Here is a 17,803-nt window from a genome sequence, read left to right as displayed (position 1 = left end):
CTGGGAAAGGCGGAGCCAATCAAGAAAGCCGAGGCGAGTCTTAGTGAGAATACAGCTGTTTTAATAGTTCAAATAGCAGCTTGGTACGTTTCCCCTTGATCACACATGGTTGCACAGTTTGAGGCTGGTTAAATACAATCAAGTTCTCAAAATCTCTTCGAGTAATTTCCAGATTACAACATGCAAGTAACCATGAAAATATTTGGCTTTTAATTTTATTTTAATTTCTGAACAGGCACTTACACGAGGGAGTTAATTTGCTCTCATTCAAAGATCCACGTTACAAGCGTCCCAGCATAAAGTACACAGTCTTTGCTTTATCAAAGTGCCACAGTAATAAAACAGTTCTTACAGAAATGTAATTCAATTATTTGCTTACTCATAAAGTAAGGTTAGCATTGACACTTGCACCAGAGTAGAGAGGTCCTGGTTAAAGGGCCAAGGGAACTACCAGCACAAGTCGCCTTCACACAGCAGCTCTGCGCCGTGCCCAAGCCAGGGGCTGGTACCCGGCTACACACTGGGCTGTGAGGAGATGAAGGCAAACTCCTGTAAGCTGTTTCTTCAAACATTGAATGTGTATGAGATGATTAAGACAAATGATCTGCTGTGCCAGACAAGCTTCTCACAGTATAGAGGTTTGCCTGGCTTCAAAATGCCTCCCCAGAAGACCACAAAAAGCTGGTCTGCCCTCGTAACGGGGCCAGACTGGAACACAGGGAGAGGACATTTTGCCTCTCCTGTCAGGACAGTGAGGAGACACTGTGAGGACAGTGGAAGCGTGAAGCCAGGAGGAACCCCACAGTTTCATGTATTTGCAAAATAATTAAAGTTAATAGCATTTAGTTTATCAATAAGAGAGAATGCTTTACCCACTCACCACCTGATGGTGGAATCACAAACAACTCTATAGCCACTAATTACTGGGCAACAAACCCCCAAAAGTCAGGACTTACTCATACAAAAGGCTTAGAGAAGTCTGGTAGAGAGAATCGGGGGAGGGAGGGCAAAGATGATTCCTAACATTTTTTGCTACTGACAGATTCAAAGCTTCTTATTAAACTTGGTGACTGGGGGCTGCACAGTTATCAGTCCTAGAGCACAAACATGCAGTTTCAGTTAAATCCTGTCTAACATAACAATTAGAAGCCTTGGGACAAATTCACTGCAAACCTTGATTTTTAGTGTGATTTAGTCAATTGTCTCTTACTGTAGTTTCAAAACAAAACAAATGCAAATAAGCAACATTGGAAAGAAACATGCAATAAACAACATGAGAAAAATGCTTTAGTCTACACTGTATAGGTGATCAGCAAAAATCAAATATACCAGCCTATCATGCATGGAAATAACTAGATTAAGTTTATGCATATCCAAGTGCATATAACATTATCAAATAAAGTAAATGTGCAGTATAAAATAGTAGCTTAAGAAAGTTCCAGTGTTTGAGAAAGCACTTTATTTTAAATGTATATACATACTTGAATGTTTAACTGAAGAACGCTTTAGTAGTATGGTAAATGCAGCACTGTAAGATGAAGGAAGACAGCTGTAATGGGAATTTTGGCCTTCTTTTCCCACAGGCTGCTGCCATCTTTAACCTGCTGAAGCATCAAAGTTTTTCACCTTGTACCAGTTTACATTTCAGGCTGCTCAGCAGATGCTTGTGATTCTGGAGATTCAAATCGCTGGTGAAAGTTTGTTCGTTGTTTCCTCAGCTTCTCAGGAGCTTTTCTCCATAGAATTATTTCCTATTTGAGGAAGCAAACAAGTTTTGAAACTACTATTTACCATTAAGTCAGCAACATAAAATATTTTAAGTTCTTGACAGGCAAAGACTTCTAAGAAAAAAAAAAAAAGCAGCTCTACATTCCCTTTACTTACAGAACAGTGCAGTACATACAGAAAGTAACAGAAAGACAACAACACAATTAAGTTTACAGATTTAGTTACTGCCTGGACACCTACCTTTATCAGTCTTGAGCAGCCACCTCTACCCTAACAATCTTACTCTCAACTTAGGCAGTACTAAAGGATTCAAGTTTTTCTTTCTCCTTTTCTCAAAATCCAAAGCCCATCACAGCCACTGTATGCTCTAGTTACCTTTTGTTTTCCATGTTTAATTCTACTGCCTCGTGTATTCTTTAAAAGGCTAATCCACATCAGTTCTTCCCAGTGACCCCTCCTGCTATTCCATTCCTCAGCATGACCACAGCTTTTGCTACATTTTCAGTCAAAGACCTAGCACCTAACACTATTTTGCAATTTTGAACCTGGGTTAATGCTGGGAGGGGAACCCTATCTGCAGTAGCTTAAGCAAGCAAGCAAACAAATACAACTGTAATTCATTTTACACATAAAGTGTTTTGTCTGGATATTCCCAATGAAAGCTGTTCCAACCTGAGAGCCCTTCCAGCCTCACATTCTATATTCTATGATAAATGCACCCAGCATCCTATCCTTGCTGAAATAATATCCACCACCCTCCTTGGCTCATTTGTGCAAGCACCTTTTTGTACAGCTTCCAACACAACCAACAGCAGACATGCTTATGCCATACATGAAGTACAGGTGACTCCTAATGTGCTCAGCATTCAAAATATCATGTAAGGAAGCCCTGATAATTCTGCATCAAGATTCCTGCAGACTATACCTGCTGTTTGAAGTATCGTCTGTCTTCTTCATCCACAAGCACTAGATTTAAGAAGTACCTCACTGAAAATTTTTTGTTCACATCCCTCATTGTTGGATTTGGGTCATAGCCCGCTAGGAACAGTCTTATAGGAATTGATTCACCTTCAAGGAAAAAAGTTTCAATTAGTTCCTTACAACTGGATATGATTAATACAACTTCAGAAGACATGCAAAAGACAGGTCCCCAGTCACAGTCTCTTCCCTATCCTTGGTTAAACAACCCAAAAATCACTATCACAAACTTAACTCAGAGCAGAAGCAAGTGTGAAATCAAAAGCCAGAATGCCTTCTCAGCAGAAGCATGGTAGCCAGACAATAAAAAAGGATGACTACCTTAAACTCTCCAGAGCTGGTCTACACCAGAGTCAGGTTTGAACCAAAAGTGATAAAAGGATCAGCCACAGAATTTCCAACGGTAAATAAGAATTACTAGGTTTCCAAGTGAAAAGAGCCAATTCAATAAAAATGTCTGCTTTAAACAGGAAAATCCACTATCATCAACCTAATGAGAAGTATGATTTCTCCAAGAAAAATTTCTACAAGTAATTTCTTCTCCAGATTTTTTTTTAAATACAGTTTTAACTTGAAAAGCTTACCCTTTAAAACAAGCACACTTATTTACCTTTAACTGGTGCACCATCCATTATTTCATACTTAGCAATGGTTTCAGTTTCTGTTGTGGTACTGGGTCCTGGTGAAACAAGTTTTCACTGTGAGAACATGCACTTCTGTTTTAAACACTTACAAAGCTTCAGCACAGCAATTTCAACTCTGCAGCATTTAAGTTGCACAACACTGCTTTTTTTTGCCTTTGTCTTGCATACAAATTACACACAAGTAAAGCAAGCAGAACCATCTCCCAGGCAGAGCATCTTTTTCTTATTCTTTCCTCCCTATGCTAACAAAGAAGAGAAACTACACAGTGCTTCAAAGGAATATGCAGGCTCTAAATAAGGGAGAGGAATGCAAGGTAGGACTGGTGAAACAGCTCTCTGTGATAGGCAGTGCTAGTGACTGATTGCTAGGCCATGATCAGACAAGAAATCTGAAGCCACCTTTCTCCAAAGCCTACCATGAAGAAACAAGGGTACCCAATATGGACACAAAACCCAACAATAGTCTTTTGCCCTTCCTCTATTGCAATAGAGGCTTTCTCCTTCTCCACACAAGCAGCTCACTAAGGTTTCAGCCACTGGGGAATGAAGTCATGAGCCACAGCCTTTCACTGTCTTCCTGGTTTCAGGGTATAAAAGCCTGAACTGCAATAATCAAGCTGTTTCTGCTTCAAAGCCTCCTGGTATTTCCACTCTATTGCTTTTAGGCTGTCTGAAAAGGGCACATTTCTAGAGCTCTGAAGATTCATACTAATCTTTACCAAGTTCATTTTACACGCTGAGCTCTTCAGAGGCAGGGAGGTCAAGATGTATTTTTCACCTTTTCTCTTGTTCACTATCAACCATGGCTGATTAAACTGCTGCCTATTTATGACTAAGTTCCATTTGTAATGGTTCATGTTTGTGAAGCTAGACCAACAGTCCCAGTGCCAGAACAATGCTACAGACTGATAATATTGACTATTAAGTACAAACACCAAAGCATAAAATGCAAATGGTAGTCAAACACCAGTGAGAAAGCAGCACATGGAGCATCAGTTTAGCCAAAGCTGCAACTACTGACTTCACCCTCCAGGTTTGCATAAGGCTCAACCAGCACACAAGTTGCCATCTCTTTTGAACTTCATTTCTCTTACCAATTCCAGTTATCTCCTTTTTGATCAGCTGCAACTCCATGTGCTGAATTTTTATTCTCACTAAGAGAAAATAAATTTTTCCAACAATCACATCCTTTAAGTGATACCTTCAAAAGAACAGAATGGGGGTTTACATTAAATAAATAATACAACTCTTACACCTCCTTCAATACACATTACACATTTATCCTTACTGACTGTTAATTACTCACAGCTTACTTTCAAACTGAGCCAAGAACCTCAGTCATACTTGTCCAATTAGCACCTTTCCATCATTGCAGTTAATAGTAAAGGAAGTACTATAGTTTTATTGAAAAACAAATGCAGAAATCTAGTTTTAAATATTTGCTAGTGGCCTTCCTATTAGTATTGAAGGCAAAAGACACAAATATACCTCCACTGTGTACTTATTAAGTAACCAGCTCAACACAATAATCACTGAGAAAGTTGCTTTACGTTCTAAGTCTCCAGGTGCCAGGCTGTTCAAAGATTACATACACCACCTTTTTATCCTGAGATATTTACTTGAATGTGTTTTGTTCCAAGAGACACTTACTTTGACTTATTGTATTCAAACTCTATATGAAGACAGTCTTCAATGCCTACTTCCATTTTAATGGAGTTGTTGACATCTGGGTAGGTAGCAAGTTGGTGAACAATCAGATCATATTCTTTCACTAAGTCTGTCAGCCGTCTCACTATTGTCACCTTTAGAAAATACCTAGGAATAAAGCCACCAAGTTAGTTGTAATTTTTCAGAATTGCACAAGTGAAAGCCCTTATGATCTGAAGTACCAGTAATCTTTGAAAGAATAACTAAAAAATGAATAAAACACCAAAACAGAAGACAATAGGCTTACAGGTAGAAATGTGGGGATGTTATGTCTGGTTGTGTTTTTGTTGAGGTTCTTTATCGGGTTTTTTGTTTGTTTGGGGTTTTTTTGCTTTTTTCTTTAGGGAGATACAGGGACTGTCTTCACTTGATTGAACTGAAAGAATTTTGATCTATACAAACAATACCAAGCAATTAATGACTTCACCAATTCCAATCAAGGCACACTAGCTACAGGCTGTTACATGCAAAGGAGGAAAGGGGAAGAGGGAGCAGAATAACTGCTATATTATCAAGTTGCTGCAAATGAGGACAGGAGGCAAGGCTTAACAGCTACAAACCTCAGTCTGACATTGGCACCCATGTAGGATTCATATGGCTTCTCAACTTGCATGAATTCAAAGTCATAGCTTCTGTTTTGGGTCAGTTCTCCAGGTAAAGCCAGTTCTTTCACTAAGTTTACAAATTCGTGGGTATTGCTTTTGTCATTGAAGAGTTCTGAAGTTGAAGAAGTTAGAATAAAAACATGTTTCAGCATATATTTTTAGCAAATAAAACTGTGTCTAACTGTGACAGAAGCATGTGGAAGAAGACAACAGAAGCAACTAATCTGACTTACATTACACATATTTGACCAAATGTATTATTTAGTTTCAAATTTATTTTCAGCTTCAGCAACCTATAGTAAGCATTCCTAAAGAGCCAGCTGAAATGAACAGAACACATACTTGCTTCACTAGCATGGCATTTTATTTTTTTTTAATGACAGTTTAATAAGGACCTTTAATAAGAATCAGAACTATTCTCTGTAATTAGCAGGACAAAATCTAACCAACATCAAGACTGGCTCATTTAGGACAGACCAATGATCCCAGCTGGTCTCCCAGAGATTACCACCACCTATCAAATGGTTTATTATAACTACTGCTCTACAATCAAATGGCTTATGAGCACCAGTCTAAGTCATTTGGAAACAAGATCTTAATAAATAAGCAGTTTCACAGTAACAGCATCTCCTCTTCCCAGAACAGTGTCATTATTATTCATCCCTACACTGATGTCATGCAACCCTCACCAAGATAAAAACTGAGAAAGTTAGAAAAAACTAAGTCCCATTAAAAATCCAAACACTTTACCATATAAAAACAACCTTCTTTACAATTCACAACTTAAAATACCAGCCAAGAACATTAGTGGTAGTTTGTTTTACAGTGAGGGATGTTTTCAGAAGAGACACTGAACTAAACACACCAACTCCACAGTTTATCATTGCCAATTTGGTAGAAACTGACACTAACCAGTAACTGCCTATTTCTAACATGACTACAAAGTACCTAAGGTGTACTTCATTTGCTATGACAAGCATTTATATAATACAAAGTTTATTTCATTTTTTATACTCAATGCTTTTAGTGCCAGTCAAAAAAACCCTGTACTTTGAAGAGCTGATTTAAAATGTGTCTTTGACCTGCAACTGGAGCTAGTCCCCAAGTGGCACAGAGACAGATCACATTATTGGGTTGCTTTTTGTATTACTACATTAAAACTTGAAAGGACACAAAAAAAGCACAAGAAACAGTAGCTTAAACCACTCCTGCATAACTCTGGGGATTTCTAAATGGTAGCACAACAGAATGTACAAGAAACACTACACCAAACTGAAGTCAGAGAATAAAATATATGCAGAGTAGGTGAAGAACATTCAGTACAGCTCCAGAGGACAACAAACTAAACGAAGCTGACATACATGAGCTCTGTTGTTTCTCTACCTCTATATCTTTATTTCCCATCACACTGCTGCTTTAAAAATAGAGTTTTACAGTCCCACTGATCAAAACCCCAAAGCATAAAGCAGCAGTATCAGAACTCAGTCATAGCTGCTACGTAGCAGTTCAGACTTAATGATCAGAATGATCAGAATGATCATTTATTTCTGAATGATCAGAAATAAAATTTTCTTGAAATTCCAAAGTCAATTGTATGAGCTGATAATGTAAATGTATGAGCAAATAATGCTAACAGTCCTCTAACAGATGGAAGAAATTTTAGCATCAGCCTAAGGGTGTAGACATTACTTTGAAAGGTAGAAAGTTAAACATAATCAATTTTTTAATAGTTCAAATCTAACCAGACCAAGATACAGTTATAAGAAAAATGACTTTTACATCAATACTACATCGTCTTGCTGAAGTGCACAGAGATCCTCTGAAGCTTCAATATTATTTTAACAGTATAAAACTATGTTTTAGAAAACCAACCAGAAGAACTACTTTAGAAGCATTTTCCTATAGACTGCCCCATCATTCTTTTATTGTGATTCTTTTTTAGTACCAGAATTAAAGACAAGAATTTCAAAGTCTGGCACAAAAGGTACATTGGATATTTTGGCCTGAAACCTTAAAGACAGGAAAAACAAGGCAGAAGCAGAAAGAAAATCAAGTGCTTCAATTTTGCCTTTTACATCAGGGTCATTCATCATTCATAGTCAGAGGAAAGATGGTGTTTAAGATAAAAATTAATAGTGAGAAATAACATGAAGCAAAAAACATGTGTACTATGGTCACAAGTTTAGTGTTTGGAAATCTCTAGTGGTTCTTTATCAAACTCTTAATTAGTCCAAGACAGAATACTCACCATCCCAGTTCTCTACATATCTTACTCCCAGTAATTTTCTGACTAGCACAAATTAATACTAAGCAGGATGAGTAGGATGTAAACTTCCTTTGGCACTTGCCATTCACTAACCTGATCAGTCTGCAATGTTTAAGCCAAACTGCTGACAGTCACAAGTTCCAAGTTCCATAAACCACACACACCTAACACCTTCTATAGCTTCAAAACTCACCAATTTGTCCCACAAATTCAATTCTAATTCCTTGGTGTTCTAGTCTCTTCCCAGGCTGCTTAAAGGAGACATTAACCTACCAAGGCAAAAAAACCACACCAGTTAAAACTTTTCTACACATTCACTTCAATACATGATCTTAGTAGAAAGAACATAATTACACACCTATGAAAAGCCTGAAGGCAACCAAATCAAACAGCTGATTATGAAATTAAGCATTACCAGGGGCCATAAAAGCATTTAAGAAAAATCTACTCATCCACAAAACTGAATTTAACAAATAAGCTTGAAACTTTCAAGTCTTAAAATTAAGAATCCAACTTCAGTAGAGTTCATATAAACCAGTCTTGACCCCATTTGCCATCTTGGAAGGCAGAGAACTTCAATCATCATCTGTCAGTCACATTTGGAAACAGGAATGCTCATGAAACGCATTCCTTTCAAGTCAAGTGAACTGAAGTCCTTTCCTCAGCAGCCAGTTAAGTATTGGTGTTGAAGAAGTCAATGAAAAATAACAGATAATAAAACCTACTATCAAGATTGGCATTTATGTATTTGATTCTATCAGACTTTGCCTCACAAGAAGGTTCTATAAGGTTACTTTCTAAGGAAAGTATATAACATTTCCTTATGAGGTCACATGACCAGAGAAATTCCTGTACATTAAAATAAAGTGCATAGTTGATAACTGAGTAGGAAGTAAACCAGTTGAATCTCTGTGGAGAAAAGAAAGAGGAGAGAGGTAGGAGGAAGCTGCCCAGTAAATTACTGGTCTTCCAAACCTTGTCATCCCACCTGGCTTTTATTAGCCAAAACCCATCAGGCACCCCTTCAGCCATAGCTGATTCAAGCAAGAAGTGCCCAGACCAATGTACATTTCAAGGCTAGTTCTCTCAGTTTCCTAAGTTTGAGGCCCATCTTGTCAGAGTTTCACGTCCATGAAAGGATCTTCCTCTCCTTTCTTCATGGAGAAGAAAGGTCTTAGCATGGAAAGATATCTTAAGATATGACAATATCTGTCAACCAATGACAACAGGTTGGTCAAGATCACAGTAGGTATTTAGAAGTCAATCTCAGAAACCAAAACCTGCCTCATGTTTCTTGAAGGAAATGCAAACCATATAGATATATTCAGTGAATGAGAATGGCTCCAGTTAAACCAAAATGATGGCAAGGAGTTCCTAGGTGCAATACTGAAAGTAGAGGAATCCGTTTGGCAAGCTCAATTTCATTTTTTCTCCGACAAGAAAAACTCTTGTTGAGCCCACAGCCAGCTGAACTTAATTCACTACTCCTCTGATGCAATTCCAGAAACCACTTCAGGCCATGAAACACAAGGCTTGGCTTCAGGGTATGCAAAGCAGGTTGGATGCACCAGCCAAAAATTACTGTTACACCTTCTCAGACTGTGGATTTTGGAGTTGAAGGGGAAGCAGGGGGATCCAGTTTGGAATAGCCTTCTTCTCAGAAGCAATGACTGGATTGCACACAGTTTTACAAAAAGGTGATTCATAAATACAAGGTGACCAGAAGCAAAAACAGCTACTGTTCAGAAGTCCTATTTTATCAGTTGCCTGATTGATGACATCTAGGACAACTCTTAAAAAGTGTTAAAAAGATGACATAGAGGAAAACAGTTTCATCTTTGAGTAATATCACAAGCTGAAATTGTACCCATTTTTTATATCAGTTTTTCATTAAATTTCCCAAATCCATCTGTATGCCAGAATTAGTAATTGACAGTCACTTAAAAAAAATTACCTTTCCTGAAACAGATTCTCCATCGTAGAAGAGAAAATGCTTTTCTACTTTACCATCTTCTGTTTTGATTTCTGCTGTTTTCCGTGTTTCAGCATCATTAAGAACAACATCAATCTCGTAAGCAGGAACAAAAAGGCCTCCAAGAAAACTCTGGGATAACAAGAATTAGGTACTTTACTACACAGTGGACAATCCATTTTAAATGTGGTATTTACTTGCAGATATACTTTATAAAGGGAAAACATCTGTGCTCCCATGAAGTTGCAAAGCCATTATTTATTAGAGACTCAAGAAACAGTAGTGACAAAAGACAGTTGTTATCCAGCAAGTAACTGAAATAAGGTCAGTAACAAGCAGTGACAGCTCTTAAAAAAATGTTTATAAAAAAGAACGCAGCATAATTTCCATTAGTACTAGGACCCTAAAATACAAATAGTCAAATCATTACTGTTGCAAACACAACTTCGGTTTCTGTCACTGCAAAGTTTCTAATCACTGACTGAACTTTAAAAATATAATTTTTAAACCACACTTAAAATCTTTTTAATAAATTTATTCCATCTGGTTAAGAATGTCAGGTATTATGGTAAAAAAATCTTACAGAATCATAGAATGGCTTGGGTTGGAAGGGATCTTAAAGATCATCTAGTTCCAACTCCCCTGCATGGGCAGGGACAGCTTCCACCACACCAGGTTGCTCAAGGCACCATCCAGCCTGGCTTTGAACACTTCCAGGCCACAGCTGCCTTGGGCAACCTGCTCCACTGTCTCATCGCCCTCCACCGAAGAATTTCTTTCTAATGTCTAACTTAAATCTTCCCTCTTCAAGTTTGAAATTATTTCTCCTTGTCCTCTTTCTACACACCCGTGTAAAAAACCCTGCCCCAGCTTTCTTGTAGGCCCCCTTAAGATACTGGAAGGCTGCCATAAGGTCAGCTCACAGTCTCCTCCAGGCTGAACAAGCCCAGTTGAATAACCCCTATACATTGCTTTATACCCACTAGAAATCACTGCAGAAACAGCAGCAATGAGGATGATCAGAAGAGGAATAACAGCAAAGGAGGGTGAAAAGAAACAACAGCATATATAACACAAGGCCTAAAGCATCCCCTAGGCTGGCAGTGGAGAACAGGTACTTCTATTTGCTGCCTCTCCCTGTGTCCCACCATTGCCTTAGAAAAGGAAGAGAACACCAGCAGGTTCAAGAGGCTGCCAGCTACACCACTGCTATCAGAGAGAGCCCATGTTGAAAGTTTACCCAGCATTGCCCTCCCCTTCCAACAGCATTCCCTAGGCACTAACTTTTGACCACCATCAAACAGAAGAAACTGAGACCATCCTTCAACCTCGCACAAACATTCTTGGCACAAAAAAAAAAGCTGCAAAACACTTTAGTGGCTGCATAGAGAAATCTGCAAGATTAATACAAAAGCCCACGTTTTCTCCTAAGAAATAGGCACTAATCTGCTTTGATGTACTAAAGCAGACAGCACTTCACTAAACCTGGTGTGAAGCCCTCCCCATCTCCTAAGCAAGCAAGGAAGCACACTATCTTAAAGCAAACATAGTAACAAGGTGGTCTCATGGTGCTTTCCAAATTATGAACCTGTTCCATCATTTAAAGTAGTCAGCCAGAACAGTGCATATAAGTATTTTAACCATACCCTCTAGAGATTAAGCACAATCTTATCCAGAGAGGACAAGAACATATGGACTAAGTCTATCAACAGCTGGTATCTCCTCTAGTTTCTATCAAAGATACTGCTGGGGAACTACTGTAGATACTGATGTAGGGAAACTAAATAAAATAAACAGTATTTTAAGCCATTATGTGGGTACATTTTACAGCTTAAGAAAAAGAAGACCAAGAACAAAGGTTTTCAGAAGCTGGCCAAACACTAGACTATGTTCTTGATTTCATGCAAAACACAAGATGCTGAAGAATTGGCTGTATCAGGACTGATCAATCTGCATTTGGTTCCGTGTTGTAGTTGTACTGAAGGACTTGTAGGGCTCTCAGCAGCTGATAGAACAGTGAAGAAACCCCAGCCTCAGCTTCACATGGAGCCCTAAAAAGCTTACGCATGTCCAACAGAGACAGAGACACACGTTAAGGAACCGCATGCTTGAGACGGGAGGTGCACTGCTCTAGCTGATTTATATTTTTTTAAATCTCTACATGACAGCACACCAAGCACTCTGCCTAGGCCGAACCTGCTAAGCACAGAGTGGCCGCTCCTTCCTTCCCCAGCCCCGCAGGCTCACCACCGGCCGCTGTCACGATAAACGCTGCCTTGTGGCTCTGCTGAAACTCACTGGTGTTTCCAGGACTACCGCACGCACTTTTCCCCCAAAACCCCTCCGACAGCAGCTGAGCAGGAAAAACAGAAGCCAACTTTCACGACTGAATCCATTAGCGGTGCGCACGGAAGAGCCCCCCGAGCCTTCCGCAAGAAGTGACACTGAGAACACCTCAAACCTTTGCTTTTCGCCCACCTCCCCCAGCGCTGTTCCCCCAGCCCTCCCCAGGCCCGGGCCGCCCCCCACACCCGGGCCAGCCCGCCCTCCGCGGGGCGATGGCGAACGCCGCCAGGCCCGGCCGCCGTTCGGGGGGAGGCGGGCGGCGGGGGAGCAGCGCGGCAGCGTGACGTAGCCCGAGGAGGGGGCGGCCAGGACTGTGGCGGGGGGGGGAGAGGGAGAGTGGGGGGTGGCGTTACCGGGAGCTCCGCGGCCGAACCGGGAGCGAGGGGAGAGCAAACCGCGCCCGGCGGGGCGGTTCTCCTCACGCACAGCCCGGAGCTACAGGTGGGGAGGGAGAGGCGCGGCACCGCCCTGCCCGGTCCAGGCCCCCGCCTCAGCCGGCGGGCGAGGGGACGGACGCGCGCGGCGGTTGGCGGGGACGGGATACCGGGTGACCGGGACGGGATAGCGGGGAGGAGATACCGGGTGGCGGGGACGCGATGTTGGGTCGGGTCCCGGCCCGGTGGCTGTGACCGCCGCCCCCCCGCACTCACCATGGTGCGTGCCCCTCCGCCGCCCGCGCGCCACCAGCCCCAGCCGCCCCGGCCCGCGCCTCTGTCATGTGACCTCACCGCTCACCGTGCCCCGCCCCCCCGCCGCACGTGACCGCGCCCCCCCCCTTCCGCTTTCCCGCCACCGCCGCCCGCTCCGTGCCCGCCCCGGGGCTGGGCTGGGGTGGTGCGGATGGCGCATGCGCGGGGCTGGGCGGGACGGGGCTCGGCGGGGCGGGGGGCGCCGCCTATCGGTGAGGAGGAGGCAGTGCGGGGGGCGCTGTGAGGAAGCTGCGGTCGGGTCCCCCCCCCCCCGGGAGGTTGTGGCGTTTTCTGGGCCCTTTCGGACAAGACGAGGCAGTTTCGGGTGGCTTTTGAGTGACGAGCTGAGTTTTGTGACAGCGCGGGGAACTCCCACCGTATCAGACTTTTTCATCTAATACCCCTTGAGCACGGTGACAGCCACGCAGACGAGGCTGAGCCCCCCCCAACCCCTTTTCCTCTGACAGGAATGGCTGTCCCCGCCCGCCAAAGGCATGAGTGAGCTGAGAATGAATTACAATTTTCAAAGCAATAAAAGCCGTAAGGCAAAGCTTTTATTGATTTGTACTTGGTTTAAAACCCCGTTGTGGCCATCACACGAGGTCAGGCACTGGGAAGGAGCGAGGCAGGCCGCCATCCTCCCCATCAGCCCCATCACCCCCATCGCCAGGACACCAACGTTTCCAGACCTACAGGAACAAATCCTCCTCTGTTAGCTTCTGCTTCAGCTCACCACCTTGCAGGCCTGCTAGGACGGCAGGCAGGTTTTCCTTGGAGAAGCTGAAGCCATCGCCAAGGCCTGACCCAGAGGCTGGCTCTGCTTCCGCCATGGCGTTGGACCCAGAGCCGGACTCTTCATCCGAGAGTGGGAACGTGTCACTCAGCTCCTGGTATCGCTTCATCCTGAAATGCAGAGTGGCAGCTAGTTGATTGCAGATTTATTATGTTGCTTATAAAGTTCTAAGTAAACACATCAAAGCCTCATGGTCCCATGGGTGAGCCAAGCTGTGACAGGAAAAAACTGGAAGACCGGACATCTTTGGGTGTCAGCATTAATGACAAGTGTACAGCACATGGACTTACAGGGATGGGTCTGCCATGGGAGGAAGAATCCTGTTGGCTCCACCGGTGGGCATATAAAACCAGGGCCCCTTCTCTTCAATGCAGTTAGCAGACCAGGCATCAGGTCGGCACCTCACTCTCTTGTACCGCGCCTTCTGCACCGGAGCACCTGATCAGATCATCCATGTGTTATTCACCAGGGCCAGGACGTTTTTAATAAGAACCAATTAACTTTATGAGCACCTAGTAAAGCTTAAATGAATGGGAGAAAGTAATTTGTGTGGCCCTGACTGCCCAACTGCAAAAAACTAAACCCCAAATGCTTTTTTTAAAGTGGCTACTGATACACTAAGTGACATATTTGCTATCAGAGGCATTGGATCATGCATCTCACACGTGGCACCAGGAAGTCCATGGGAATTAGAAACTGAAACTCCATGGGAAACCAGTGCCTCACACTGATGTCACAGCAGGGCTTGTCCCCAGCTCAGAGCATGGCCCATCCACAGGGATTCATGGGCTCAGCCACCTGCAGCTCTCATTGAAGCTGGTAGAGGTATGTAAAAATCTCCTGCAGACAAGCTACTCCAGCAGAGAGCTGGCTCCTGCACCTTCTCTTTCTTTGTTGGGTCCCACGAGGGTCAGAGCCAACTCTGCTTGGGCTTCGTGTGCTCAGCTCAGCCCCTTTAAGTTCAGTGAGATGACTTTTGGTGGGGAGGCTGGAAACTTAATGTGTGCCTAGAGCTGCCTGCTGTGGGAGCCGGTTTGAGGATTGCACAGGCTCTCAGAGCACATTGCTGGAGGAGAGGTGGTTCAGATGTCTGCCAGACACAGCTCAGGGTTATGTAAAGTCACAGTTTGGATTCTGGTGCCACCCTGGTGCAGGCTCAGGGCTGTTGCTGAAAGGCAGGTCTTCAAAATGTACCAAAAGGAGAAAATAACAATTACAAACTAGATAAAAACAGCAGCATCTCATCGTTCATCTTGGTCTGATGTAATTAATTTGTTCTGATGCCTCCTGGTGCATTTGCTCCCTTTTAGCACTTTTTTTTCTTTCCTCAGTTTCTTGGGAATATCTTTCTGTAATTACACTTCTCTATTGCCCTATATATTTCTGTAATGTACTAGATGATTCTCAGCTACCTCCTACACTCTTCCATAACAGAAAAAAAATCTCACGAGTATCATTTCTTACTTCTTTTGCAACATATTCCTTTTCATACATATTTTCCTCTCTTAGCATATTATTAAGATGGTTTTTAATAAATAAGTGGCACAAAATAAACAACTGCATATGAATAATTTGCAAACAGATGACATAGAAAAGGCATGTCAGAATCTCAAAGATCAGCCTCCAAATGGTAGATGCATAATGAAAGCCTCTTGCTATCACAGCCTTGGTCTGGGGACAGAATTACACTTCACATGCTTGAAACACTCTTCTCATTTGGAGCCAACACATCTACAAGGTACAAGTCATAATGAATCAACATTTCCTTTCGGTTGTTTCAGTGCTGAATGTTGCAACATTGTACCAAATAAGCCGTTTAATGTCCTCACACTTACAGCTAATTTCTTTTCCTGTCCTGCCAAGAAAGCAGACCATGGTAGTTGTGACATGGGAGCTGTTTCGTGCTCTGTAACTACATAGCTGGGTAACAGTATGTAACCAGACCACGATAAAAGGGCCAGCTAAAAAATGTATACTGAAAAGCATGGATTGAAAGTATACCCATATACAGCAATTTATTTTCCGAAGTCTTTTTCTCATCAGGTCTGGGAAAGAGATGCAAAAACTCTCTACTAGCAAAAAAACCACCTTTTTTTTCCACTCCCCCTCCAGAAAACCAAATGTTATCAAAACAGGTTTTCTTAGTAGATCTCATTACCCCTAGAAGAAGGTTAGTTAGAAAAATTTTGAGGCTGCCTGTTTGGCCTACACAGCATATCCCAGAAAGAGGATTACAGAGAGAACAACCACCCCAATTTACCTTGTGCTGTGTATCCCACAAAGAGGATTAAACAAACAGCCAGGAAAATCCTCCCGTTACATCTGATAAGGAGCTGCATTCTGGCTGGCATCTGCCCGCTCACCAGCAGCCCTCGCCGCGGCCTCACGCTCCAGGAATACGATGGGGCCAGGAGATCAACTTTTAGAAAAGGTTTCCAAAACCTCAAACCCAACCCAGAACCTGCGTCACCGCTTCCTGATTGAGGGGAATGAGACATCTACAGAAAAGCCCAGCACTCTGGCCTCCCAACCTTCATCACTCCAAAAAAAAAAAAAAAAAAAAAAAACCCAAAAAATCCCCACTGCCTTCGTCTCTGGTTTTGCCAGAGGAAAAAAGCAAACCTGGGACCAACCAGCTCGACTGAAGGTGTGTGCTACTGGCAGCTTCTTGCACAAAGGGGCATCCCTCTCAGTGCCTGCCTGATGCTCAGGCATTTGCTTTCCCCTCTGGAGAGGAAAAGCAACATTCCCTGACCCCCATCTTTCAGCCATCTGGGTTTTTGCATTGGCACAGGCAGGAATGTTCCCTGTCTCAAGCCTGTGTCAATCCACTGAGGAGGTTAGGAGCCACCTGTTTGCAGTCAGTGTTGACTGGGAAATAATCTTTTTCCACAAAAGTAAATTATCTCAGAATTATTTTTTTTTTTTTAGTTGAAAGCAGGATCTTAGATATTCACAGTAGAAGTGGAAAAAATGTAGAAAGTAGGTCCTGGTAGAAACTTACTCTCTCCTTTCTCAATGGGTACAACAGATTTGCTCAGCCTGGGGCAGCCAGCTTCCTAGAGAGCATGGCATAGGGTTTGGACAGCATGTGGATCTGCAAGGAGCCCAGCTGGAAAAGCCATGTAAGCCTTTCTATAGTTTTTTGGAAGCTGCCTTTCAGGTAGTCTATACCTTTTGTTTGCCTTTTAGTGGGTATTAAACCAGGCTTGAGTTCACTTAATAATAAATTACATACAACAAGGTTACCTAAGTTACCATTAGCTGCTGGATTACCTGGGGTGCTGATGTGTGGGCCTGACATGTGGCCAGCACCTTCAACGATGCTGCAGCTGATAGTGTTAAGTTGTCTGTGGTAAATCTATATTTACAAGGTGGAAAGTCCACAGGGGCCCCCGTCAGGGGCTTGGGCTGAGCAGTGGCTTTCTCCTGGGCACATTGTTCCACCAAAACCCCACAAGTGATGGTGGAGGCCCTGCCAGCAGCTGCCCTGTCCAGGCTGGGATTCACTGCCAGGCTGAGGGGCTGAGCATTCAGGACTGATGTAATTTATTGTGAACCACCACACGTGGGGGGGGGGGTTTCCAGCACAGAAAAAATGAGAGAGTCAAACCAAGCAGCCACAGAAGGACTCATGTGCAGTGGTTATTTCTACCAGTTTCTTTTCTACTTTGTATTTTTAGCATCAACTCTTTCCTTTTTCTAAGGGGGTGCTCAGCATCAGTAGGAAGGCAGATGGACATGTATGGGGAGGCACTCACCACCCACTGAAGGCTTCAGAAGCAGCCCTACCTCAAATCCACCTCTCAGAAATTGCAAGGAAAATTCACAGGATAATACTGCTCTTGCATAGATCTTGTGTCTACAGAATAAGCCTTTAAAAGGAAGCAAATAAACAAGCAGGTTTTTGAGAGTGAAAAATTCTTACGTAGTTGTAACGTACCACACTAAAGCACTGCCATAATTTTCAAATCACATGCAAAGCAGATTAAGAGCTTTGCATTTTTCTGAGGTATTAATTCAGGGAGCAAGGGGCAGGCAGAGGGAGCAGGCTGCCTCAGCACTGTGTGTCCAA

At 42.8% G+C, this 17,803-nt stretch overlaps 2 protein-coding genes across 4 annotated transcripts; both read right to left on the bottom strand.

The window, feature by feature from the left end:
* Positions 1-40: 40 nt before the first annotated feature.
* Positions 41-12,996, bottom strand: VPS26A (VPS26, retromer complex component A). Of its 3 annotated transcripts, none has more exons than XM_030453349.1 (9): positions 12,897-12,996; positions 9,883-10,032; positions 8,122-8,197; positions 5,618-5,774; positions 5,001-5,165; positions 4,445-4,551; positions 3,317-3,385; positions 2,654-2,796; positions 41-1,751 (listed from the first exon to the last, which is right to left on the bottom strand). In XM_030453349.1, exons 1-9 carry the CDS (start codon positions 12,897-12,899, stop codon positions 1,638-1,640), a joined length of 984 nt encoding a protein of 327 aa, XP_030309209.1. In that variant the 5' UTR covers positions 12,900-12,996; the 3' UTR covers positions 41-1,637. The 3 variants fall into 3 exon arrangements, with proteins under 3 accessions (XP_030309209.1, XP_030309210.1, XP_030309211.1); XM_030453350.1 differs by lacking the exon at positions 12,897-12,996 and adding an exon at positions 12,097-12,334; XM_030453351.1 differs by lacking the exons at positions 8,122-8,197; positions 9,883-10,032; positions 12,897-12,996 and adding an exon at positions 12,600-12,644.
* Positions 12,997-13,478: 482 nt separating this feature from the next.
* On the bottom strand, positions 13,479-16,139 carry SRGN (serglycin). The gene is made up of 3 exons (XM_008497691.2): positions 15,989-16,139; positions 14,019-14,166; positions 13,479-13,838 (listed from the first exon to the last, which is right to left on the bottom strand). The coding sequence occupies exons 1-3, from the start codon at positions 16,077-16,079 to the stop codon at positions 13,625-13,627; spliced, it is 453 nt and encodes a 150-aa protein (XP_008495913.1). The 5' UTR covers positions 16,080-16,139; the 3' UTR covers positions 13,479-13,624.
* Between the last annotated feature and the right edge of the window lie 1,664 nt (positions 16,140-17,803).

The sequence above is a fragment of the Calypte anna genome, chromosome 6 (assembly GCF_003957555.1).
Source record: "Calypte anna isolate BGI_N300 chromosome 6, bCalAnn1_v1.p, whole genome shotgun sequence".
Lineage (NCBI taxonomy): Eukaryota > Metazoa > Chordata > Aves > Apodiformes > Trochilidae > Calypte > Calypte anna.
Note: the sequence above shows the minus strand (reverse complement) of the source record. Positions and strands in the feature narration are given on the sequence as shown.